The 27,819-nt window shown below is 43.4% G+C and overlaps 1 protein-coding gene across 4 annotated transcripts in view; it reads right to left on the reverse strand.

The window, feature by feature from the left end:
* LOC115134599 (Kruppel-like factor 8) overlaps positions 1-27,819 on the reverse strand; it is a 119,392-nt gene that overhangs the window by 60,485 nt on the left and 31,088 nt on the right. For 3 of the 4 annotated variants that reach the window (XM_029668756.2, XM_029668757.2, XM_029668755.2), the window contains exon 2: positions 4,017-4,199. In XM_029668756.2, coding sequence (XP_029524616.1) covers positions 4,017-4,199 — 183 coding nt within the window. Of the gene's footprint in view, positions 1-4,016; positions 4,200-4,542; positions 4,705-27,819 lie in introns of those variants that run through there. The other variant, XM_029668758.2, reaches the window with a different exon arrangement.

Consider the following 27,819-nt stretch of genomic DNA (forward strand, 5'->3'; position numbering starts at 1 on the left):
TTTGTACAGGGTAAAAGGGATCTTGAAGAAGGAAGGCTATCACTCCATTTTGCAACGCCATGTCATACCCTGTGGACGGCGCTTAATTGGAGCCAATTTCCTCCTACAACAGGACAATGACCCAAAGCACAGCTCCAAACTATGCAAGAACTATTTAGGGAAGAAGCAGTCAGCTGGTATTCTGTCTATAATGGAGTGGCCAGCACAGTCACCGGATCTCAACCCTATTGAGCTGTTGTGGTACGTAAGAAGTGCCCATCAAGCCGACCCAACTTGTGGGAGGAGCTTCAGGAAGCATGGGGTGAGATCTCGTCAGATTACCTCAACAAATTGACAACTAGAATGCCAAAGGTCTACAAGGATGTAATTGCTGCAAATGGAGGATTCTTTGATGAAAGCAAAGTTTGAAGGATACAATTATTATTTCAATTAAAAATCATTATTTATAACCTCGTCAACGTCTTGACTACATTTCCTATTCATTTTGCAACTCATGTCATGTATATTCTCATGGAAAACAAGGACATTTCTAAGTGAGCCCAAACTTTTGAACGGTAGTGTGTGTACTGTACTTCTGCATCTCATTGAGTGTGTGTGTGTCTCTCTTTTCCCATCTCCCTCTCACTATGTCCATCTCTTACACCCATTCCCTATTCTCTCTTCTCTCAGTCTCTATCCATCTCCCAGTTCCTTGTCTGGTAAGGTCCAGACCAGGGTCCGGTTTAGCACAAAATGGGAGATTTATTTTTTTATTTTTTTATGAATTTGAACAACAAAAACATGACCTTTTCCCCCGGTTTACTCCACATATGTCATACTAAACAGTGCCCAGTAGAGCCCCTATAAAGAGCCCAGAGTAGAGTCCAAAAAAGCCCATGTAGCAGTTAGTCTGTCAGCTGTGTTTGGGAACTTAAGGCATTAAGCTGTGTCCCAAATTGCAGCCCATATCCACTTACAGTGCACTACTTGTGACCAGGCCTATAGGGCTCTGGTCAAAAGTCGAGCACTGTGTAGGGAATACGCTGCCATTTGGGACGAACCCCTTATCTCTGGACAGGAAACCCACTATCCTGCTATGTTCTTACTGGGCGGCTTCCTTGAAGGGTGGTCAACACATACACACACACACACACACACACAACAACCCAACCACACCCCTCTCAAACTAGGCCTAATGCAACTGTGACCCACCCAGCCCCCCACCCTATCTGCCCACCCCTCCTCCCTCTCTTTCCACCCCTTTCTTTCTCTCTCTCCCCCTCTCCCCTCTGAAAGCTCTCCCAGGTAACAACAAATGTTCCCACAACTTTAGAGAAAGTTCTATTAAAGAGTCTCATTAAGTCACGAACTGACGTTTTTATAGGAATGTCCCCGTGATGTGCAAGGAATGTTTCCAAGAAACCACCCCCTTAATGTCAAATACAACTTACCCAGATCGTGGTTACCATTTTTTCGGAATATAAGACAAATGTTCTTGACACGTTTCATAGGAACGTGGCAAACACATTCATGTTTCCAGTTTTCTGTTAGGAGAATATTCCATCAACGTCCCACCCAACATGTTCTCAGAACATGAGATATTAAAAGTGGAATTGACAGCAATTAGCAAAAGATCATTTTCACACTTCCATCAATTCATGCAATGTTTGGGAATGACGTAGACTAAGGCATTTGTGAAAGTTCTATAGCAATATAGAGTGGGAAAGCAGCCATGCGTTTGGACAAGAAATAGACACTGCAGTAAATAAAACCAAATAAAAACATCTGTCTCGTCCAGGACCGGAGTCTAGGCAGAACGGTGCGCTATAGCCAATCAGAGGTACAGTAGGCCTTTATGCAAATAAGCCATCTGACATAATTCACTTTGAACTGGACTGTGTGTTTACAGGCAGTAGGGCCTGCCATCATTCACTTTGAACTGGACTGTGTGTTTACAGGCAGTAGGGCCTATATGTAAATACCACAGGATTCCTCTGACATTTGGGAACTTTACAGTCCTATTGATCAAACAACCACAGTCATGCACATCAACAAGATCAACAACTAATGCTAGCCAGAGTGAGATTAGATCAAATCTAACGAGGGAACATTAGATAAACGCTCTCAAACTTTTTCAGCTAGTTGGCCATCAGTTTTGAACAAATTAATTTCTTCAAAAATGAAGGAGAAGCGAAGGAGAGAGATAGCTAAATGTTGTTGTATTTCTTTTTCACTTTCACTTACTCAGCTAGCAAATGCAGCTAGCTAGTTTAGCCTACTCAAACACCTGGCTCAAACAGAGAGGGATGCTATGTTAGCTAGCTGTCTATGGCTATCCAACACTGGAACTCTTCCAAGTCAAGGTAAGATTTCGGTTGTATTAAATTATTGCCACCTGGGCCCACCGATGTAACTGCTAAACTGCTTGCTGCTGACTGTACTACTGCATGATTGTAGCGGGTTTACTAACACCTTATTTCTATTACCTATGTTGACTATGATGTCAATATGGTGACAACGATGTAGGCTGTGTGTAGCGGTTAGCGGTTATGATAAGAAGGTTTGGCTTAGAAAGATTTTTTGGCCTGGTCAGACAGCTGATGTGTTGTGCATTGTCCACAGGTGGACAATGTTTGTAGGTGACCAAATACTTATTTCCCACCATAATTTGCAAATAAATTCATAAAAAATCCTACAATGTGATTTTCTGGATTTTTTTCTTCTTATTTTGTCTGTCATAGTTGAAGTGTACCTATGATGAAAATGACAGGCCTCTCTCAACTTTTTAAGTGGGAGAACTTGCACAATTGATGGTTGACTAAATACTTTTTTGCCCCACTGTAGTTAGGCCCTGTCCAGAAGAAAACCTAACCCATCCTCCCTAGGCACTTGATAGTTGTAAGCAATAGGGTGAATGCACTTCAAAGTAAATCTCAGCTCTGTTAAAAGTACACTCAAGAAAAACGTATTGATCATAGTGATTGAGGAGTATCATTAAAACAATTTAATATGCCCCACCAACATTAGACAACTACAAATAAGTAAATCAAATCAATGACGTGAGAATTGTGAAATGAGCTAATAACTGACACAGACATGGTGGCGTAGCAGGAAGATCTGAATGCTATGAGATCAAATCCCAGCTGAGGACATGTTGAATAATAATTACTGTATAAATGAACATGCACAATGTCATCATGTGTGTGAGTATCCCTTGCCAACAGACAAAAAGAGCTGTGAATGGTGGTTGGTTCACCAACCAGGGCCTTGATGGGCAACAGTAACAAGGCGTGATGTGTAATGAATGTATTTTTTGTGGGGGGGGATGTTTCTTTGGGACCATCAGGCCACAACTGACACACAGACATGTTCTGGCAACGTTCCCATTAAACATGTCTAGAACATGAATATCTTACATTCTGAGAACATGGCAACCCGTGTTCTGTGTATGTTTGAAATGATGTTGATGGAATATTCTCTGAACCCGCAGAAAAATACCAGCGGAACATTATGGGTAACATTCTCTCGCTACAGCTCACCCAACTCTATCTCTACATGCACAGAGAAATGTCATGTAGACCTATAGAGCTGGCATGATTTCCCTTTCCGTATGACAGGCAATCTGTCCTACACAATACATTCACCCGCAGTCGTCTTATCTGCCCCAGGACTGTTCAATTCCGGTCCTGGAGGGCCGAAACACTTCTGCTTTTTGTTTCTACCTGGTAGTTAACTACACTCACCTGGTGTCCCAGGTCTGAATCAGTCCTGATTAGGAGAGGATGAAAACCAAAAGTGCTCTACACCCTTCTCTCTCTAACACTCTCTCCTTCCTCTCCAGCCCCCATTTCTTCTGCCCTTTCTAACAATCTACAGACAGACCCAGACTCGATTTCCTGTAGCCTCTCTCTCTACAACCATCCACCCAGAACTCTTTCTCTTCAATTTAAGTCATCTATCCCCCTCTTCTTCACCACCCCACACTCCCCAAACCCTCCATCCACCCATTCCTCTACACCACTCATTCAATCTCTCACCGTGGACTCCACCTCCTGTGGTTCTGGTTTGATGTGTACTGAGGGCATGTTTTCTTCTTCCTCCTGGGTATGAGGCTCTGTCTTGGGTTCCTTCTTGGTCAACTTGGGCTGCTGGGGTTGGGACTCCTTCTTGGGTTGTGGTTGGGAGCTGGCACCACCGCTGGCCTTAGGACTCGACAGGCACTGCAGAGGAGAGGGAGAGAGAGGACTGTTAGCCACATAATACATATAGATCACACACACACATAGAGAGAGAGAGAGAGAGAGAGAGACACAGTTATCTGTACAGGGGCACAGTTAGACTACTGCTACACTGGGAGATAAGACATGTTAGCCAACTGCTACATACGCTGACATGCAACAGACAGATGCGATAGAGGATGGGTGAGATTGAGGTAGAGAGGGAAAGACAACAGAACCATTAGAGGAGAGGTGAGAACAGGGGGGATGGGGAGGAGTAGAGACAGGTAAGAAGAGGAAATGACAACCAGAGTAGTGCTACCCACACAAATATACCCAGCATTACCTCTTCTCAAACTGTAGGCCTACTACTCAGAAACAAAAATACTAATTTGGTGTAGAGAGAAATACAATAAAGAGTAGTCTTATGTGAGAGGAAAACAGAAGGAAATAGGGACATATATGTAGCGAGAGAGAGAAAGCCTAATCCTTGCCCTGCTTGTAAGTTAATGAGACCGAAAGAGAAAGAGAGAAACAGGGAGGAGTAGCTCAACAAGAATGTCCCCTCCCTCTCTCTCACTGGTAGACAGTCACACCCTTCTCTAGAAGCAGAGGGGACTGGAGAGTCTCTTTCTCTCTCTCGACAAAGCAAGTGAAATAGATAAAACAAAAGTGAAATAAACAAAATGAACAGTAAACATTACACTCACAAAAGCTCCAAAGGAATAAAGACATTTCAAATGTCCTATTATGTATATATATATACAGTGTTGTAACAATTTGCAAATAGTTAAAGTAGAAAAGGGAAAATAAATCAACATAAATATGGGTTGTATTTACAATGGTGTTTGTTCTTCACTTGTTGCCCTTTTCTTGTGGCAACAGGTCACAAGTCTTGCTGCTGTGATGGCACACTGTGGTATTTCAGTTGATCAAAATTGGATTTGTTTCTGAATTCTTTGTGGGTCTATGTAATCACTCACACGCACACACACACACACACACACACACACACACACACGCGCGCGTAACGCAATTACGGTTTGACTCAAGTTTTCACTTTAAAATGTATGCCAAACAAAAAACATTGATTTCAAAGTTTAACCATAAACCTCTATGCACAAGGACTAAATAAACAATTTACAAAGAACATTTCACAAAAACATATTTACTGGAAGAACTGCAGAAGTTCAGTGACAGAATTACAGTAAAATCTCCCTCAGCTTTTTATGCGACCAAATTCTCCAAAAACTCGTAAATATCGGCTACGAATTATGATTAAAAGATGTCTGCAGAAAGAATTGAGGTGTCAGCTATGAAAAAAATGTTGGTTATTGAAGTACAGTAGGTGAAGTGGATTTACATCTGGTAACGGAATTATGGTAACGGAATCATAGGTCCCTGATCTGTACTCTACACAAATTCATAATTATGCTAATGAATATCATTCTCTTCATGGTGATCCAATTTGTAAGTCGCTCTGGATAAGAGCGTCTGCTAAATGACTTAAATGTAAATGTAAATGTGATGTACCTAGGAACTCAAAAAGGTAGACATTTGCAATATCCTTATTTTTGAATATTTAGGGATTATTCTAATCACTGGCTCTTATTGTAATGAGCTCGACCCCCAAACAAGAGCACATTTGGTTGGTCCAGACCAGATCAAATGTGAAAGGATCCTAGATGTCTATGGTTCCCAAGTTTGGACAGTACAGCACGGTAGAGCACAGGGTCCGGTTTCCTGGAAGAGATGGAACTTAGCATCTTCCCATCAACGGCCAACATGCGTTTCAGGAAGGCCAAGAAGATCGTCAAGGACCTCCATCAAGGCCAAATCACAATGAAGAGAGAACGGTTGCTACGTGCGTCATTGGAGCATGTGACGATACTGATAAGGTCGGAAAAAAAGGAGCGCTGCACTCGGATCAGCTTTCTCAAATAAAATCTTTCCTTAACATTATAAATATTCAACAATACTGACGACAGATCAGCTCCTCGAGAGATATTACAACCTACAGCTGCAAATACTGAGGCGGTTTATTGTAACTCTTACCCAATGAAAGAAAATGCACTAAATCACGATTTGGTACTTCATTGCTGTTAGGCTACACATATATCAAGACAAATTACAGACAGTAGCCTACAAGTAGCAAAATACAACTCAATTGATTGAACATGAAATGTATATGTCAATGTGATATATTTTAATGCAGTCATCTTGGATTTCATTTGAAGCATCATTTTATACGTCGCTTGTCTGTATCAATTGCAAAGACATTGGCAACTTTGTATTTCTACTGTAGTCAACTTTATTCTGAAGTTATCGGCAGTCAAACCATGTAATTCTTTGTTTAGCGCAGGTCTTCTGTGTATAGAGTGATGCTGGAGTGCAAAAAAACATCTAACGACGCACTGTTCTACGAGTGGTCTGAGGCAGGCGTTAGATTAACGGTAGAGTTCAGTACAGTAAACCCAGCATGCACATAACGTTCTGAAGACCATTGTTTTCTTAGAGCCTGGTGAGAGAGTGGTTGTCCTATGGTTATTTTGCATACAACCTTCCCACAACGTTCTGGGAATGGTGTAGGATAGTTGCTTGGCTTTGGAACACTCTCAGAACATTTAAGGAACTTGACAAAACAATGTTATTTTCTTTGGTATTTCATTACTTTAACAGAACGTTTCCTAAAAGTTCAAACATGATAACATTTATCCATTTTGTTCATGTTATAGGAAGGTTTTCCAACTGGTTTGACATTGGGAATGTTCTCAAATGGTTTCTTAACGCTCTCTGAACTATGTTCTTCTGTGGGAATTTCAGTACTTCGGCAAGTTTTCCTCACGGTTCTATGTATAGTCGTTTTCTCAGAACATTAAGAAAGCTTTCCATAAAAAAATTATTTTAAACGTTAGTAACATTACAAAAAAAACTTCCTAAAAACATTATTAAAAAACATATACATTTTGTTGTCAGCATCAACAAAACTCTCATTATCCTCTATCTTGTTAAGTGTGTTTAGGTGTGTTGGCCTCACCTGATCTTAATGAGTGCTTGTTTCCTTAAAAATGGGGTCTGTTTTAACAAACAAAAATGAACAGCTTCATATGAGTAAAAAAAAACATATCATGATAGCTCCAACCTGGTGGTGTAGTGGACTTTCCATGGATACATAACAAAAGATAATAGGTTTGAATCTCATTGACGCTGTGCCACAATAAAAAATAAAATGTGATTGCATGATTAATGCCTAAATAAAAATGTATTTCCATGTGTCCCATCTGTGCTTGGAGTTCAAAGCAGTTAACCTAAGCTAGCAGTGTTATTAAAAGTCGTATTGAAACATTCAGTTAAAGTTTTAAGGAGCTACCTGCAGATTCATGCAGGGTAGTAACGCCATGAGTTGGGATTATGGTTAATTGTTTTAACAATAGACGATCGGAGTGTGCCAGAGTGCAGAATAACTGATGAATATACGAACGCTCAACACCGGTTGAAATTATCCCGATGTCGGCTAAAAAAAGCATAATTAAAATTGTTGCCAGTAGCACAATTACAGTCACCCAGCTCTGCTAGGGGGAGTAAAATGGTCAGAGTGGGATGTTCTCTCATCATGTGTCTGGAAGTAGCTAGCCAATGTTAGCCAGTTAGCTTGGGTGTTTGACCGCCGTTGTGAGGTCATAACGTTCGGACCAACCTTACTCATCGGTCAGAGAGTCCAGTATGTGCTCTGAATGCTCCTAGAGCGAGAAGCTCTGAATTTGGAAATGGACAATCTGACAGCACTTTTGCGGTCACCAACGCTCTGGATAACAAAACAGCCTAACCAGATCTGCTAGGGCAAGCAATGTTCAGTGAACTGTTCTCACATGTGTGTCTGGAAGTAGCTAGCAAGTTAGCTAGCTTGGGTGCTGGACTGCTCTTGGTACAGAATGCTCGGATCAACCCTTAAAGAGATGGGTGGGGCTAAAGTTTAAGAGGGTGTGAAATATGCTGAATGGGTGTAGACAAAGAAGGGCTCTCCAGTAGGTGTATCAAAACATTCAAATGCCATTTTCTCAAAAATGAGGTTACAAGTTTATCAACTTTCAAAGCAGAACTACGTTCCCATTGTTCCTCAAATGCAGTGTATGATATATCAAATCAAATTTTATTTGTCACATACACATGGTTAGCAGATGTTAATGCGAGTGTAGCAAAATGCTTGTGCTTCTAGTTCCGACAATGCAGTGATAACCAACAAGTAATCTAACTAACAATTCCAAAACTACTGTCTTATACCCAGTGTAAGGGGATGAGGAATATGTACATAAGGATATATGAATGAGTGATGGTACAGAGCAGCATACAGTAGATGGTATCGAGTACAGTATATACATATGAGATGAGTATGTAGACAAAGTAAACAAAGTGGCATAGTTAAAGTGGCTAGTGATACATGTATTACATAAGGATGCAGTCGATGATATAGAGTACAGTATATACGTATGCATATGAGATGAATAATGTAGGGTAAGTAACATTACATAAGGTAGCATTGTTTAAAGTGGCTAGTGATATATTTACATCATTTCCCATCAATTCCCATTATTAAAGTGGCTGGAGTTGGGTCAGTGTCAATGACAGTGTGTTGGCAGCAGCCACTCAATGTTAGTGGTGGCTGTTTAACAGTCTGATGGCCTTGAGATAGAAGCTGTTTTTCAGTCTCTCGGTCCCAGCTTTGATGCACCTGTACTGACCTCGCCTTCTGGATGATAGCGGGGTGAACAGGCAGTGGTTGGGTGGTTGATGTCCTTGATGATCTTTATGGCCTTCCTGTAACATCGGGTGGTGTAGGTGTCCTGGAGGGCAGGTAGTTTGCCCCCGGTGATGCGTTGTGCAGACCTCACTACCCTCTGGAGAGCCTTACGGTTGAGGGCGGAGCAGTTGCCGTACCAGGCGGTGATACAGCCCGCCAGGATGCTCTCGATTGTGCATCTGTAGAAGTTTGTGAGTGCTTTTGGTGACAAGCCGAATTTCTTCAGCCTCCTGAGGTTGAAGAGGCGCTGCTGCGCCTTCTTCACGACGCTGTCAGTGTGAGTGGACCAATTCAGTTTGTCTGTGATGTGTATGCCGAGGAACTTAAAACTTGCTACCCTCTCCACTACTGTTCCATCAATGTGGATAGGGGGGTGTTCCCTCTGCTGTTTCCTGAAGTCCACAATCATCTCCTTAGTTTTGTTGACGTTGAGTGTGAGGTTATTTTCCTGACACCACACTCCGAGGGCCCTCACCTCCTCCCTGTAGGCCGTCTCGTCATTGTTGGTTTTCAAGCCTACCACTGTTGTGTCGTCCGCAAACTTGATGATTGAGTTGGAGGCGTGCATGGCCACGCAGTCGTGGGTGAACAGGGAGTACAGGAGAGGGCTCAGAACGCACCCTTGTGGGGCCCCGTGTTGAGGATCAGCGGGAGGAGATGTTGTTGCCTACCCTCACCACCTGGGGGCGGCCCGTCAGGAAGTCCAGTACCCAGTTGCACAGGGCGGGGTCGAGACCCAGGGTCTCGAGCTTGATGACGAGCTTGGAGGGTACTATGGTGTTGAATGCCGAGCTGTAGTCGATGAACAGCATTCTCACATAGGTATTCCTCTTGTCCAGGTGGGTTAGGGCAGTGTGCAGTGTGGTTGAGATTGCATCGTCTGTGGACCTATTTGGGCGGTAAGCAAATTGGAGTGGGTCTAGGGTGTCAGGTAGGGTGGAGGTGATATGGTCCTTGACTAGTCTCTCAAAGCACTTCATGATGACGGAAGTGAGTGCTACGGGAGGTAGTCGTTTAGCTCAGTTACCTTAGCTTTCTTGGGAACAGGAACAATGGTGGCCCTCTTGAAGCATGTGGGAACAGCAGACTGGTATAGGGATTGATTGAATATGACCGTAAACACACCGGCCAGCTGGTCTGCGCATGCTCTGAGGGCGCGGCTGGGGATGCCGTCTGGGCCTGCAGCCTTGCGAGGGTTAACACGTTTAAATGTCTTACTCACCTCGGCTGCAGTGAAGGAGAGACCGCATGTTTTCGTTGCAGGCCGTGTCAGTGGCACTGTATTGTCCTCAAAGCGGGCAAAAAGTAATTTAGTCTGCCTGGGAGCAAGACATCCTGGTCCGTGACTGGGCTGGGTTTCTTCTTGTAGTCCGTGATTGACTGTAGACCCTGCCACATGCCTCTTGTGTCTGAGCCATTGAATTGAGATTCCACTTTGTCTCTGTACTGACGCTTAGCTTGTTTAATAGCCTTGCGGAGGAATAGCTGCATTGTTTATATTCGGACATGTTACCAGACACCTTGCCTGATTAAAAGCAGTGGTTCGCGCTTTCAGTTTCACGCGAATGCTGCCATCAATCCACGGTTTCTGGTTTGGGAATGTTTTTATCGTTGCTATGGGAACGACATCTTGACGCACGTTCTAATGAACTCGCACACCGAATCAGCGTATTCGTCAATATTTTCATCTGACGCAATCGAAACATGTCCCAGTCCACGTGATGGAAGCAGTCTTGGAGTGTGGAGTCAGCTTGGTCTGACCAGCGTTGAACAGACCTCAGCGTGGGAGCCTCTTGTTTTAGTTTCTGCCTGTAGGCAGGGATCAGCAAAATGGAGTCGTGGTCAGCTTTTCCGAAAGGGGGGGCGGGGCAGGGCCTTATATGCGTCGCGGAAGTTAGAGTAACAATGATCCAAGGTTTTACCACCCCTGGTTGCGCAATCGATATGCTGATAAAATTTAGGGAGTCTTGTTTTCAGATTAGCTTTGTTAAAATCTCCAGCTACAATGAATGCAGCCTCCGGATAAATGGTTTCCAGTTTGCAAAGAGTTAAATAAAGTTCGTTCAGAGCCATCGATGTGTCTGCTTGGGGGATATATACGGCTGTGATTATAATCGAAGAGAATTCTCTTGGAAGATAATGCGGTCTACATTTGATTGTGAGGAATTCTAAATCAGGTGAACAGAAGGATTTGAGTTCCTGTATGTTTCCTTCATCACACCATGTCTCGTTAGTCATGAGGCATACGCCCCCGCCACTCTTCTTACCAGAAAGATGTTTGTTTCTGTCGGCGCGATGCGTGGAGAAACCCGTTGGCTGCACCGCATCGGATAGCGTCTTCCCAGTAAGCCATGTTTCCGTGAAGCAGAGAACGTTGCAGTCTCTGATGTCCCTCTGGAATGCTACCCTTGCTCGGATTTCGTCAACCTTGTTGTCAAGAGACTGGACATTGGCAAGAAGAATGCTGGGGAGTGGTGCCCTTTTTCGGAGTCTGACCAGAACACCGCCTCGTTTCCCTCTTTTTCGGAGTCGTTTCCTTGGGTCGCTGCATGCGATCCATTCCGTTGTCCTGTTTGTAAGGCAGAACACAGGATCCGCGTTGCGGAAAACATATTCTTGGTCGTACTGATGGTGAGTTGACGCTGATCTTATATTCAGTAGTTCTTCTCGACTGTATGTAATGAAACCTAAGATGACCTGGGGTACTAATGTAAGAAATAACACGTAAAAAAACTAAAAACTGCATAGTTTCCTAGGAACGCGAAGCGAGGCGGCCATCTCAGTCGGCGCCGGGAGTAGCTCTGTGTCTTTGCTTTTATCCAATGTAAAAAACACAATTTGAAATTTTGCCACCTAAGACCGATTTGGTCGGTCGGTCCCAATTTGACATGCTCCTATGAACTTCACATGTTGGTGCTCATGGGTCCTTTTAGATGGAAATGCCACAGCCCAGCTCCTTAGCAGAATGCCAGAATACAGCTTAGCAGAGCGGGAGAGAACTTTTGAAACTTTTGTGAGTGTCATGTTTACTGGCGCCACACCAAACTGGAAGTCTTCCGACTAGCTTGGAAGGACGGTACCGTGCAGTACCGAAGAGCCCTTACTGCTGCTCGATCATCCTATTTTTCTAACTTAATTGAGGAAAATAAGAACAATAAATTCCTTTTTGATACTGTCGCAAAGCTAACTAAAAAGCAGCATTCCCAAGAGAGGATGACTTTCACTTTAGCAGTGATAAATTCATGAACTTCTTTGAGGAAAAGATTATGATTATTAGAAAGCAAATTACGGACTCCTCTTTAAACGTATTCCTCCAAACCTCAGTTGTCCTGAGTCTGCACAACTCTGCCAGGACCTAGGATCAAGAGAGACGCTCAAGTCTTTTAGTACTATATCTCTTGACACAATGATGAAAATAATCATGGCCTCTAAACCTTCAAGCTGCATACTGGACCCTATTCCAACTAAACTACTGAAAGAGCTGCTTCCTGTGCTTGGCCCTCCTATGTTGAACATAATAAACGGCTCTCTATCCACTGGATGTGTACCAAACTCACTAAAAGTGGCAGTAATAAAGCCTCTCTTGAAAAAGCCAAACCTTGACCCAGAAAATATAAAAACTATCGGCCTATATCGAATCTTCCATTCCTCTCAAAAATTTTAGAGAAGGCTGTTGCGCAGCAACTCACTGCCTTCCTGAAGACAAACAATGTATACGAAATGCTTCAGTCTGGTTTTAGACCCCATCATAGCACTGAGACGGCACTTGTGAAGGTGGTAAATGACATTTTAATGGCAACGGACCGAGGCTCTGCATCTGTCCTCGTGCTCCTAGACCTTAGTGCTGCTTTTGATACCATCGATCACCACATTCTTTTGGAGAGATTGGAAACCCAAATTGGTCTACACGGACATGTTCTGGCCTGGTTTAGATCTTATCTGTCGGAAAGATATCAGTTTGTCTCTGTGAATGGTTTGTCCTCTGACAAATCAACTGTAAATTTCGGTGTTCCTCAAGGTTCTGTTTTAGGACCACTATTGTTTTCACTATATATTTTACCTCTTGGGGATGTTATTCGAAAACATAATGTAAACTTTCACTGCTATGCGGATGACACACAGCTGTACATTTCAATGAAACATGGTGAAGCCCCAAAATTGCCCTCGCTAGAAGCATGTGTTTCAGACATAAGGAAGTGGATGGCTGCAAACTTTCTACTATTAAACTCGGACAAAACAGAGATGCTTGTTCTAGGTCCCAAGAAACAAAGAGATCTTCTGTTGAATCTGACAATTAATCTTAATGGTTGTACAGTCGTCTCAAATAAAACTGTGAAGGACCTCGGCGTTACTCTGGACCCTGATCTCTTTTGAAGAACATATCAAGACCATTTCGAGGACAGCTTTTTTCCATCTACGTAACATTGCAAAAATCAGAAACTTTCTGTCCAAAAATGATGCAGAAAAATTAATCCATGCTTTTGTCACTTCTAGGTTAGACTACTGCAATGCTCTATTTTCCGGCTTCGGATAAAGCACTAAATAAACTTCAGTTAGTGCTGAATACGGCTGCTAGAATCCTGACTAGAACCAAAAATTTGATCATATTACTCCAGTGCTAGCCTCTCTACACTGGCTTCCTGTCAAAGCAAGGGCTGATTTCAAGGTTTTACTGCTAACCTACAAAGCATTACATGGGCTTGCTCCTACCTATCTCTCTGATTTGGTCCTGCCGTACATACCTACACGTACGCTACGGTCACAAGACGCAGGCCTCCTAATTGTCCCTAGAATTTCTAAGCAAACAGCTGGAGGCAGGGCTTTCTCCTATAGAGCTCCATTTTTATGGAACGATCTGCCTACCCATGTCAGAGACGCAAACTCGGACTCAACCTTTAAGTCTTTACTGAAGACTCATCTCTTCAGTGGGTCATATGATTGAGTGTAGTCTGGCCCAGGAGTGGGAAGGTGAACGGAAAGGCTCTGGAGCAACGAACCGCCCTTGCTGTCTCTGCCTGGCCGATTCCCCTCTTTCCACTGGGATTCTCTGCCTCTACCCTGTTACGGGGCTGAGTCACTGGCTTACTGGGGCTCTCTCATGCCGTCCCTGGGGGCGTCACCTGGGTGGGTTGATTCACTGTTGTGGTCGGCCTGTCTGGGTTGGCCCCCCTTGGGTTGTGCCGTGGCGGAGATCTTTGTGGGCTATACTCGGCCTTGTCTCAGGATGGTAAGTTGGTGGTTGAAGATATCCCTCTAGTGGTGTGGGGGCTGTGCTTTGGCAAAGTGGGTGGGGTTATATCCTTCCTGTTTGGCCCTGTCCGGGGTGTCCTCGGATGGGGCCACAGTGTCTCCTGACCCCTCCTGTCTCAGCCTCCAGTATTTATGCTGCATTAGTTTATGTGTCGGGGGCTAGGGTCAGTTTGTTATATCTGGAGTACTTCTCCTGTCCTATTCGGTGTCCTGTGTGAATCTAAGTGTGCGTTCTCTAATTCTCTCCTTCTCTCTTTCTTTCTCTCTCTCGGAGGACCTGAGCCCTAGGACCATGCCCCAGGACTACCTGACATGATGACTCCTTGCTGTCCCCAGTCCACCTGGCCATGCTGCTGCTCCAGTTTCAACTGGCCTGGGCCCTAGGACCATGTCCCAGGACTACCTGACATGATGACTCCTTGCTGTCCCCAGTCCACCTGGCCATGCTGCTGCTCCAGTTTCAACTGTTCTGCCTTACTATTATTCAACCATGCTGGTCATTTATGAACATTTGAACATCTTGGCCACGTTCTGTTATAATCTCCACCCGGCACAGCCAGAAGAGGACTGGCCACCCCACATATGCTCTCTCTAATTCTCTCTTTCTTTCTCTCTCTCTCGGAGGACCTGAGCCCTAGGACCGTGCCCCAGGACTACCTGACATGATGACTCCTTGCTGTCCCCAGTCCACCTGACTGTGCTGCTGCTCCAGTTTCAACTGTTCTGCCTTATTATTATTCGACCATGCTGGTCATTTATGAACATTTGAACATCTTGGTCATGTTCTGTTATAATCTCTACCCGGCACAGCCAGAAGAGGACTGGCCACCCCACATAGCCTGGTTCCTCTCTAGGTTTCTTCCTAGGTTTTGGCCTTTCTAGGGAGTTTTTCCTAGCCACCGTGCTTTTACACCTGCATTGTTTGCTGTTTGGGGTTTTAGGCTGGGTTTCTGTACAGCACTTTGAGATATCAGCTGATGTACGAAGGGCTATATAAATAAATTTGATTTGATTTGATTTACTGTTAATTTCTGATTGGGATAGGTAATAAAGTGACAAACTATGTAAACATATGTTTCCCATCCCAATAAAGCCCTTTGAATTCAATTTAATTGGAGAGAGAGTGAACGAGAGAGAGAGAGAAAAGGGGTAGACATGTGACCCAGCTGCAGCAGATTCCTCACAGAGGTGTGGTCCCCCAATCAGCCTGGGTGTGGCTCTGCTCACACACACACACACCTCCCCACTACACACACACATCTCCCTGCTACACACAAACTCTCCTACCCCCGCTACACGCACACACCCCTCCCCCTGCTAAAAACACACACGCTGTGCCCTCTCCCAACACCCACTGTAAAAGCGACAGCCCAGCTAGCACATTTGGTTCCTTGGAAGTTGTGGGAACGTATGTTTTTTGGCCCCCAAGTCTGACCGGTTTTTAAATGCTCTAAGAACGAAAGTGAACATTTCCTCTGTTCCGGGAACATACATTTTTAAGTTGAAGGGAGATTCTGAGAATGTTTTACAATTGTTCCCTGAAAGCTTTCCTGAGAGGTTTTATTATCATTCTGACAATGGAATTCTCTGTTATTTGAAGGTAAATACAGTTCTGAGAATAAGCTTATCTAGGGTCACAACTCCTGTATTGGTAAGAACTAGCTTGCTAAGCAGATCTAAGAACATATTTAATTAGCTAACTAGCTAGTGAGCATAGACTAACAATGCTACCGGCTCCCATAAGAGATCTGCAATTAAATCTAAACTTCAATCTATTAGCCCGATAATGAATTATATTCAGAAATGATCTTTGAATCAGTACACCACACACACACAATTCCTAGTCAGTGAAAGCCACCTAGCTAGAACTGACGCGCCCCTACCAAGATTTAAAAACCTACCTACATAGAATTAGCATGAAGCAATATATTTGTGCTACCTGCTCCCATAAGAGGTGATCAGCAATTTATACTAGCTTACATCTATTATTCCTATAATGAATATAAACCCTGTAATTGTATTTTGACATTCCATGGGTTATTTGAATCAGTAACGATACACCACACACACGGTTGGTTAGATGTGCACCCCATACTGAATTGTCACCCTCGTTTTCCGGTTGAGCACACACACAGCATTGATACCTCTCTAATAATATATCTACTCACATGTCCAGGGTTTTTAGTGTTCTTTTATATTCCAATATTGCCTTACTGTCCCAGTCAAAGTTGCCGTATGAGGGTGCATTAGGACAATGACCGCCCATGCAATCTAAATAAGCAATAGGGCAATAAGAGTCCAAGATGATGGACATCATCATCAAGCTGTGTCCTCTGATGCCAGCAAATCGAAGGCAGTTTGAGAATGACTTGGCTGTGAACAGCATTGCTGAGGATGAGGAGTGATATGGAAGACCACTGAACAAGTTTGACTTAAAAATGGAAGGACATCTACTTTGTGCATGACACAAGTCATTTTTCCAACAATTGTTTACAAACAGATTATTTCCCTTATAATTTACTGTAACACAATTCCAGTGGGTCAGAAGTTTACATACACTAAGTTGACTGTGCCTTTAAACAGCTTGGAACATTCCAGAAAATGATGTCATGGCTTTAGAAGCTTCTGATAGGCTAATTGACATCATTTGAGTCAATCGGAGGTGTATCTGTGGATGTATTTCAAGACCTACATTCAAACCCAGTGATTCTTGGCTTGACATCATGGGAAAATCAAAAGAAATCAGCAAAGACCTCTGAAAAAACAATTGTAGACCTCCACAAGTCTGGTTCATCCTTGGGAGCAATTTCCAAACGCCTGAAGGTACCACGTTCATAGTACACAAGTATAAACACCATGGGACCACGCTGCGGTCATACCTCTCAGGAAGGAGACGCATTCTGTCTCCTAGAGATGAACATACTTTGGTGCGAAAAGTGCAAATAAATCCCAGAACAACAACAAAGGACCTTGTGAAGATGCTGGAGGAAACAGGTACAAGAGTATCGATATCCACAGTAAAACGAGTCCTATATCGACATAACCTGAAAGGCTGCTCAAGCAAGGAAGAAGCCACTGGTCCAAAACCGCCATAAAAAAGCCAGACTACGGTTTGCAACTGCACATGGGGACAAAGATAGTACTTTTGGAGAAATGTCCTCTGGTCTGATGAAACAAAAATAGAACTGTTTGGCCATTATGACCATTGTTATGTTTGGAGGAAAAAGGGGGAGGCTTGCAAGGAATACCATCTCAACCGTGAAGCACAGGGGTGGCAGCATCATATATCACAAAATAGATGGCATCATGAGGTAGGAAGATGATATGGATATTTTGAAGCAACATCAAGACATCAGTCAGGAAGTTAAAGCTTGGTCACAAATGGGTCTTCAAAACAGACAATGACCCCAAGCATACTTCCAAAGTTGTGGCAAAATGGCTTCAGGACAACAAAGTCAAGGTATTGAAGTGGCCATCACAAAGCCCTGAACTCAATCCTATAGAAAATGTGTGGGCGAGAACTGAAAAATCATGTGCGAGCAAGGAGGCCTACAAACCTGACTCGGTTACACCAGCTCTGTCAGGAGGCATGGGACAAAATTAACCCAACTTATTGTGGGAAGCTTGTGGAGGGCTACCCAAAACGTTTGACCCAAGTTAAACCACTTAAAGGCAAGGCTACCAAATACTAATTGAGTGTATTTAAACTTCTGACCCACTGGGAATGTGATGAAAGAAATAAAAGCTGAAATAAATCATTCTCTCTACTATTATTCTGACATTTCACATTGTTAAAATAAAGTGGTGATCCTAACTGACCTAAGACAGGGAATTTTTATTAGGATTAAATGTCAGGAATTGTGAAAAACTGAGTTTAAATGTAGTTGGCTAAGGTGTATGTAAACTTTCGACTTCAACTGTAGGTCCTGGATGGCAGAAAGCTTGGCCCAAGTGATGTACTGGGCCATACGCACTACCCTCTGTGCCTTGCAGTCGGAGGCCAAGCAGATGCCATTCCAAGCAGTGATGCAACCAGTCAGCTCTCGATGGTGCAGCTGTAGAAACATTTGAGGATCTGAGGACCCATGCCTAATCTTTTCAGTCTCCCAGGGGGTACAAGGTTTTGTCGTGCTTGGACCATGTTAGTTTGTTGGTGATGTGGACACCAAGGAACTTGAAGCTCTCAACTTGCTCCACTACAGCCCCGTCGATGAGAAAGAGGGCGTGCTCGGTCCTCCATTACCTGTAGGCCACAATCATCTCCTTTGTCTTGATCACATTTAGGGAGAGGTTGTTGTTCTGGCACCACACGGCCAGGTATCTGACCTTCTCCCTATAGGCTGGGTCGTCGTTGTCGGTGATCAGGCCTACCGCGGTTGTGTCATCAGCAAACTTAATGATGATGTTAGAGTCGTGCCGGTCATGTAGTCATGAGTGAACAGGGAGTATAAGAGGGGACTGAGCACGCACCCCTGAAGGGCCCCTGTGTTGAGAATCAGCGTGGAGGATGTGTTGTTTCCTACCTTCACCACCTGGGGGCAGCCCGTCAGGAAGTCCAGGACCCAATTGCAGAGGAATTTAAAAACGTTCCACTTTCTCCATTGCTGTCCCGTCGATTTGGATAGGGGGGTGCTCCCTCTGCTGTTTCCTGAAGTCCACGATCATCTCCTTTGTTTTGTTGACGTTGAGTGAGAGGTTGTTTTCCTGACACTACACTCCGAGTGCCCTCACCTCCTCCCTTTAGGCTGTCTTGTAGTTGTTGGTGATCAATCCCACTACTGTTGTGTTGTCTGCAAACTTGATGATTGAGTTGGTGGCATGCATGGCCTTGCAGTCATGAACAGGGAGTACAGGAGGGGGCTGAGCACGCACCCTTGTGGGGCCCCTGTGTTGAGGATCAGCGAAGTAGAGATGCTGTTTCCTACCTTCACCATCTGGGGTCGGCCAGTCAGGAAGTCCAGGACGCAATTGCACAGGGCGGGATTGAGACTCAGGTCCTCAAGCTTAATGATGAGTTTGGAGGGTATATGGTGTTGAATGTTGAGCTGTAGTTGATGAACAGCATTTTTACATACAGTGCCTTGCAAAAGTATTCACCCCCTTGGCATTTTTCCTATTTTGTTGCATTACAACCCGTAATTGAAATTTATTTTTATTTGGATTTCATGTAATGGACACACAAAATTGGCCAAATTGGTTAAGTGAAATGTAAAAAATAACTTGTTTCAAAAAATTCAAAACGGAAAAGTGGTGCGTGTATTTACCCCCTTACTATGAAGCCCCTAAATAGGATCTGGTGCAACCAATTGCCTTCAGAAGTCACATAATTAGTTAAATAAAGTCCACCTGTGATCTGTTGGGGCGGTATGAGAATTGGATTGGATCTAAGGTTTCTTGGATAATGTTGTTAATGTGAGCCATGACCAGCTTTTCAAAGCACTTCCTGGCTAAAGACGTGAGTGCTACGGGTCGGTAGTAATTTAGGCAAGTTACCTTAGTGTTCTTGTGCACAGAGACTATGGTGGTCTGCTTGAAACATGTCTGTTTTACACTCGGTCAGGGAGAGGTTGAAAATGTCAGTGAAGACACTTTCCAGTTGGTCCGCGCATGCTATGAGTACACGTCCTGATAATCCATCTGGCTCCGCAACTTTGTGAATGTTGACCTGTTGAAAGATCTTGCTCACATCGGCTACGGAGAGCGTTATCACACAGTTGTCAAAAACAGCTAGTGCTCTCACGTATGCTTGCCTCGAAGCATAAATAGGTATTTAGCTTGTCTGGAAGGCTGCGTCACTGAGCAACTCGCGGCTGGGTTTCCCTTTGTAGTCCGTAATAGTTTTCAAGCCCTGTCACATCTGACGAGAGTCAGAGCCGGTGTAGTAGGATTCAATCTTAGTCCTATATTGAAACTTTGCTTGTTTGATGGTTCATCTGAGGGCATAGCGGGATTTCTTATAAGTGTCCAGATTAGTGTTCCGCTCCTTGAAAGTGGCAACTCTAACCTTTAGCTCGGTGGGGATGTTGCCTGTATTCCATGGCTTTTGGTTAGGATATGTACGCACGGTCACTGTGCGGACTATGTTGTCAATGCACTTATTGATGAAGCAGGTGAATGAATCCCGGAACATATTCTAGTCTGTGCTTGCAAAACAGTCCTGTAGCGTAGCATCCGCATCATCTGACCACTTGCGTATTGAGCGAGTCGCTGGTACTTCCTGCTTTAGTTTTTGCTTGTAAGCAGGCATCAGGAGGATATAATTATGGTCAAATATGCCAAATGGAGGGTGAGGGAGAGCTTTGTATGCGTCTCTGTGTGAGGAGTAAAGGTGGTCTAGAGTTTTTTTTTTCCTCTGGTTGCACATTTAACATGCTGATAGAAATTAGGTCAAACTGATTTAAGTTTCTGGTTGCATTAAAGTCCCCGGCCACTAGGAGAGCCGCTTCTGGATAAAAAAAAATCTTGTTTGCTTATGGTCTTACAGAGTTGGTTGAGTGCGTTCTTAGCTTTGGCATCAATGTGTGGTAGTAATAGATGAACCAAACAAAGTACAGAGAGATCATTGATGAAAACCTGCTCCAGAGCGCTCTGGACCTGAAAGTTCACCTTCCAACAAGACAACGGCCCTAACCACACAGCAAGACAACGTAGGAGTGTCTTCGGGACAAGTCTCTGAATGCCCTTGAGTGGCTCAGCCAGAGCCCGGACTTGAAACATCTCCGTAGAGACCTGAAAATAGCTGTGCAGCGACACTCCCCATCCAACCTGACAGAGCTTGAGAGGATCTACAGAGAAGAATGGGAGAAACTCCCCAAATACAGGTGTGCCAAGCTTGTAGCATCATACCCAAGAAGAATTGAGGCTCTAATCGCTGCCAAAGGTGCTTCAACAAAGTACTGAGTAAAAGGGTCTTAATACTTATGTAAATGTGATACCGTTTTTTGATGACAAAAAACAGAACAATTTAATCCATTTTAGAATAAGGCTGGGTCTGAATTCTTTCCGAATGCACTGTACATACAGAGCCAGTCAAGGCTGCAGGCACAGGGTGGCTAACTATGCTAGATTCCTCTATTCCTTTCCCTTCTCTCTCTATCTGTATCTGTACTTGGCTACATTCTGTGATCACAGAGCGCTTGGAGAAGAGAGTGGTATGGGGTGGGTGAAGCAAAACTAACAAGGAGTGAGTGAGTGAGTGAGTGAGTGAGAGTGAGTGAGAGTGTGTGTGATCTATCCAAAACGGGGATGTATGGGTAATCCACTTCTCCCATCTTTTTGGCCCTAGACTTCCAGAACCCACTGGACTCTCCAATTACATTGAATGAACTACAGGACAAAATGCAAACCCTCCAACCCAAAAAGGCCTGTGGTGTTGATGGTATCCTCAATTAAATTATAAAATATACACACCACAAATTCCAATTGGCTATACTTAAACTCTTTAACATCATCCTTAGCTCTGCTATCTTCCCCACAATTTGGAACCAAGGACTGATCACCCCTATCCACAAAAGTGGAGACAACTTTGACCCCAATACCTACCGTGGGATATGCGTCAACAACAACCTTGGGAAAATCCAGCAGACCAGTACATTTTCTCAGTGAAAACAATGTACTGAGCAAATGTCAAATTGGCTTTTACTAAATTACCAAACGACAGACCACATATTCACCCTTCACACCCTAATTGACAAACAAGCAAACCAAAACAAAGGCAAAGTCTTCTCACTCTTTGTTTGATTTCAAAAAACCTATCGACTCAATTTGGCATGAGGGTCTGCTATACACATTGATGGAAAGTGGTGTTAGGGAAAAGCACACACCATTATAAAATCCATGTACACAAACAACAAGTGACATTTCAATAGAATGTCACTGTAACACTGTAACAACTCTTTCAGAGCACTTTCGTCTGAGTGTGCCACAGCGCAGAATAACTGATGAATTTACGAACACTCAACAACTGATGAATTTACGAACACTCAACACCCGTTGAATATGGCCGGCGTCAGTAAACGTTGGCAAAAAAAGTGTAATTAAATTGTTGCCAGGAGCACAGTCACATTCACCAACGCTCTGGATAACATGGGCCTAAACAGCTCTGCTAGGTCGAGTAAAATGGTCAGAGTTTGGGTGGGGGCTAAAGCTTGAGATAATTCCTATGGCATTGCACAGTGTGAAGCAGAGTGTATGATCTGTGTAGTAATGTTATCGCAGAATGACATTTGCATTGCTAGTTATAGGCTAATGTTAGCTAGCTGGACATGCCGAGAGATGCGTGTAGATAGGTCTGCCATATAGCACGCTTCTGTCTATTTGAGCTGGTCAGTATGTGTAGGTAATCCTGTCTAATGCTGCTATTTTTTATGAATCGTGTACTAAAACTTAACAAAAAAAGACTCCACTATGCAAGTATCCATTTTAGTAGTGTGTCACTCCAACAAGTGTTTCAGAGCACTCTAGTCTGAGTGTGCCAGATCGCAGAATAACTGATGAATTTACCAACGCTCAACACCCGTTGAATATGGCCAGTTTCAGTAAACGTCAGCAAAAAATCCTAATTAAATTGTTGCCAAGAGCACAGTTACAGTCACCAACGCTCTGGATAACATGAAAACAGCCTAACCAGCTCTGCTAGGGCGAGTAAAATGACCAGAACGAGGGTCGAATGAAGTGTACTGTTTGTTAGAGGCGCGTGACCTGAACGCTCGCTCCACTTTGTTTTTATCCGCTATTGAACGCAGTTTATCCCGTCTTAAAAGTTATTGATTATTTACTCTAAAAAAATACCTAAAGTTGTATTAGGAAAGTTGTTTGAAATGTTTGGAACAAGATTACAGGTAACTTATTAGATATTTTATAGTCATGTTGCGCTAGTTGGAACCAGTGTTTTTGTTTTATCAAACGCGCCAAATAAAATGTTGGACATTTTGGATATATATATCGACGGAATGAATCGAACAAAAGGAACATTTGTGATGTTTATGGGACATATTGGAGTGTCAACAAAAGAAGATCTTCAAAAGGTAAGGCATGAATTATATGGTTATTTTGCGTTTTGTGTCGCGCCCGACAGGTTGAAATATGAATGTCATGTGTTTGTTTGGTAGGGTGCTATCCTCTGGTTTGCTTTCGCAGTAAAGCCTTTTTGAAATCGGATACATTGGCTGGATTAACAACAAGTGTAGCTTTAATTTGGTGCATTGCCTGTGTGATTTCACGAAAGTTTAATATTTATAGTAATTTAATTTGAAATTGGCGCTCTGCCATTTCACCGGATGTTGTCGAGGGGTTCCGCTAGCGGAACGTCTAGCCGTCACAAGTTAACCTCTTAAGTCGACCCCCTACTTTTTCGAACATTCTGTTAAAAATCGCGCAACATTTCAGCATCCTGCTACTCATGCCAGGAATATAGTATATGCATATGATTAGTATGTGTGGATAGAAAACACTTTTCACGTTTCTAAAACTGGTTAAATGACGGCTGTGACTATAACAGAACGTGCATTTCATCGAAAAGCGCAATAAAATCTGATCACTGAAAACTGGAAAATATATCAATGCGCCACTTGCATGTATTGTTGATGGGAAACCAAATTACATGGGGCTGAGATTGCAAGTCCTACAGCTTCCACACGATGTCGCCAGTCTTGTCAATTGCCTGGGCTTTGTTTCTTGGTCAAACGAGTGAGAGACAGACCATTTCTTCCGGTCTCCGACAGGATGTTTTGGATGAGAAATATCCGGACATGATTTCAAGACGTGGAGCTATTGAATACACATCGCCCCGTGATCAATTTGATAGATTATTAACATTTACTAATACCTAAAGTTGGATTACAAAAGTATTTTGAAGTGTTTTGTGAAAGTTTATCGTCGACTTTTTTAATTTAAAAAAATTACGTTGCGTTTTAAAACGCTGTTTTTTCCTTGATCACACAGTCTTCATAGATCGATATTTAGGGTATATATGGACCGATTTAATCGAAGAAAAAAAAGACCCAATAGTGATGTTTATGGGACATCTAGGAGTGCCAACAAAGAAGATCGTCAAAGGTAATGAATGTTTTATATTTTATTTCTGCGTTTTGGGTAGCCCCGGCTACCGCAAAATCTATTGTTTAGGTGATGGTCTGCTATTCTGGGGGGTGCATGCTATCAGATAATAGCTTTTCATGCTTTCGCCGAAAAGCATTTTAAAAATCTGACTTGTTGGCTGGATTCACAACGAGTGAAGCTTTAATTCAGTACCCTGCATGTGTGTTTTAATGAACGTTTGAGTTTTAACGAGTGCTATTAGCATTTAGCGTAGCGCATTTGCATTTCCAGATGGCTAGATGGGACGCATGCGTGTCGGGTCGACGTAAGAGGTTAAAAGTGATTTTCCTCGCCATCTTAACAATGCATGCCCCATTCAAAAAATTGAGAACTAAGAACAGATATAGCCCTTGGTTCTCTCCAGACCTGACTGCCCTTAACCAACACAAAAACATCCTGTGGCGTACTGCATTAGCATCAAACAGCCCCTGTGATATGCAACTTTTCAGGGAAGTTAGGAACCAATATACACAGGCAGTTAAGAAAGCTACGGCTAGCTTTTCAAACAGAAATGTGCATCCTGTAGTACAAACTCAAAAAGGTTCTGGGACACTGTAAAGTCCATGGAGAATAAGAGCACCTCCTCCCAGCTGCCCACTGCACTGAGGCTAGGAAACACTGTCACTACCGATAAATCCACAATAATTGAGAATTTCAATAAGCATTTTTCTACGGCTGGCCATGCTTTCCACCTGGCTCCCCCTACCCCGGTCAACTGCCCTGCACCCCCCACAGCAACTTGCCCAAGCATCCCCCATTTCTGCTTCACCCAAATCCAGATAGCTGATGTTCAGAAAGAGCTGCAAAATCTGGACCCCTACAAATCAGCCGGGTTCGACAATCTGGACCCCCTCTTTCTAAAATGATCTGCCGAAATTGTTGCAACCCCTATTACTAGCCTGTTCAACCTCTTTCGTATCGTCTGAGATTCCCAAATATTGGAAAGCTGCCACGATCATCCCCCTCTTCAAAGGGGGAGACACTCCAGACCCAAACTGCGACAGACCTATATCTATACTACCCTGCACTTCTAAGGTCTTCGAAAGCCAAGTCAACAAACAGATTACAGACCATTTCGAATCCCACCGTACCTTCTCCGCTATGCAATCTGGTTTCAGAACTGGTCATGGGTGCACCTCAGCCACGCACAAGGTCCTAAACGATGTCATAACCGCCATCGATAAAAGACAGTACTTAGCAGCCGTCTTCATCGACCTGGCCAAGCTTTCGACTCTGTCAATCACCACATTCTTATCAGCAGACTCAACAACCTTGGTTTCTCAAATGATTGCCTTGCTTGGTTCACCAACTACTTCTCTGATAGAGTTCAGTGTGTCAAATCAGAGGGGCCTCTGGCAGTCTCTATGGGAGTGCCACAGGGTTCAATTCCCGGGCAAAATCTCTTCTCTGTATACATCAATATTGTCGCTCTTGATGCTGGTAATTCTCGTATCCACCTCTACGCAGACAACACCATTCTGTATACCTCTGGCCCTTCTTTGGACACTGTGTTAACTAACCTCCAAACAAGCTTCAATGCTTTAAATGCAAGAAAAACTAAATGCATGCTCTTCAACCGATCACTGCCCGCACCTGCCTGCACATCCAGCATCACTACTCTGGACGGTTCTGACTTAGAATATGTGGACAACTACAAATACCTAGGTGTCTAGCTAGACTGTAAACTCTCCTTCCAGACTCACATTAGGCATCTCCAATCCAAAATTAAATCTAGAATCGGCTTCCTATTTCGCAACAAAGCATCCTTCACTCATGCTGCCAAACATACCCTCGTAAAACTGACTATCCTACCGATCCTAGACTTCGGCGATGTCATCTACAAAATAGCCTCCAACACTCTACTCAACAAATTGGATGTCTTTCACAGCGCCATCCGTTTTGTCACCAAAGCCCCATATACTACCCACCACTGCGACATGTACGCTGGCTGTACGCTGACCTGTTGGCTGGCCCTCGCTTCATACTCGTCGCCAAATCCACTGGCTCCAGGTCATATACAAGACCCTGCTAGGTAAAGTCCCCCCTTATCTCAGCTCATTGGTCACCATAGCAGCACCCACCCGTAGCACGCGCTCCAGCAGGTATATCTCACTGGCCACCCCCAAAGCCAATTCCTCCTTTGGCCGCCTTTCCTTCCAGTTCTCTGCTACCAATGACTGGAACGAACTACAAAATCTCTGAAGCTGGAGACTCCTATCTCCCTCACTAGCTTTAAGCACCAGCTGTCGAAGCAGCTCACAGATCACTGCACCTGTACATAGCCCATCTGTAAATAGCCCATCCAACTACCTCATCCCCATACTGTATTTATTTATTTATATTGCTCCTTTGCACCCCAGTATCTCTACTTGCACATTCATCTTCTGCACATCTATCACTCCCGTGTTTAATTGCTAAATTGTAATTATTTCCCCACTATGGCCTATTTATTGCCTTACCTCCCTTATCTTACCTCATTTACACACTGTATATAGACTTTTTCTACTGTATTTTTGACTGTATATTTGTTTATCCCATGTGTAACTCTGTGTTGGATGTGTCGAACTGCTTTGCTTTATCTTGGCCAGGTCGCAATTGTAAATGAGAACTTGTTCTCAACTAGCCTACCTGGTTATATAAAGGTGAAATAAAAAATAAATTAAAAAAAAACAATCTGGATACTGTTTACCTGGAATTGTTCCTTATTGTAAGTTACTACTTTGACCACTTTTAGTCTTAATCTTTACTACACTACTCACTGTTTAGCACATGACCTTACATGTGAATCCTTAAAGAGATGGGTGGGGCTAAAGCTTAAGAGGGTGTGAACGATGCGGAATTGGTGTAGACAGAGAAGGGCTCTCCAGTAGGTGTACCAAAACTTTCTAAGGCCATTTTCTCAAAAGTGAGATTACAAGTTTATCAACTTTCAAAGCAGAATTACTTTCCCATTGTTCCGCAAATGCAGTGTATGATATACCATTTTGTAGTTCTGCGTCTCTGCTTATATCCAATGTAAAAATAAAAAATAAAAAATTTCAAAATGTTTCTACATAAACCAGAATCAAGGGTGTCGGTCACAAAATGTCTACTGTTTGCTGATGATCTGGTGCTTCTGTCACCAACCAAGCAGCACCTAGATCTTCTGCACATATTCTGCCAGACCTGGGCCCTGACAGTAAATCTCAGTAAGACCAAAATAATGGTGTTCTAAAAAAAGGTTCAGTCGCAAGGACCACAAATACAAATTCAATCTAGACACCGTTGCCCTAGAGCTCACAAAAAACTATACATACCTCGGCCTAAACATCAGCGCCACAGGTAACTTCCACAAAGCTGTGAACGAGCTGAGAGACAAGGCAACATACCAATTACGCTCTGGCTAAAAATACTTGAATCAGTTATAGAAACCATTTCCCTTTATGGTTGTGAGATCTGGGGTCCGCTCACCATCCAAGAATTCACAAAATGGGACAA

Source organism: Oncorhynchus nerka, linkage group LG9a (assembly GCF_034236695.1).
Source record: "Oncorhynchus nerka isolate Pitt River linkage group LG9a, Oner_Uvic_2.0, whole genome shotgun sequence".
Taxonomy (NCBI): Eukaryota; Metazoa; Chordata; class Actinopteri; order Salmoniformes; family Salmonidae; genus Oncorhynchus; species Oncorhynchus nerka.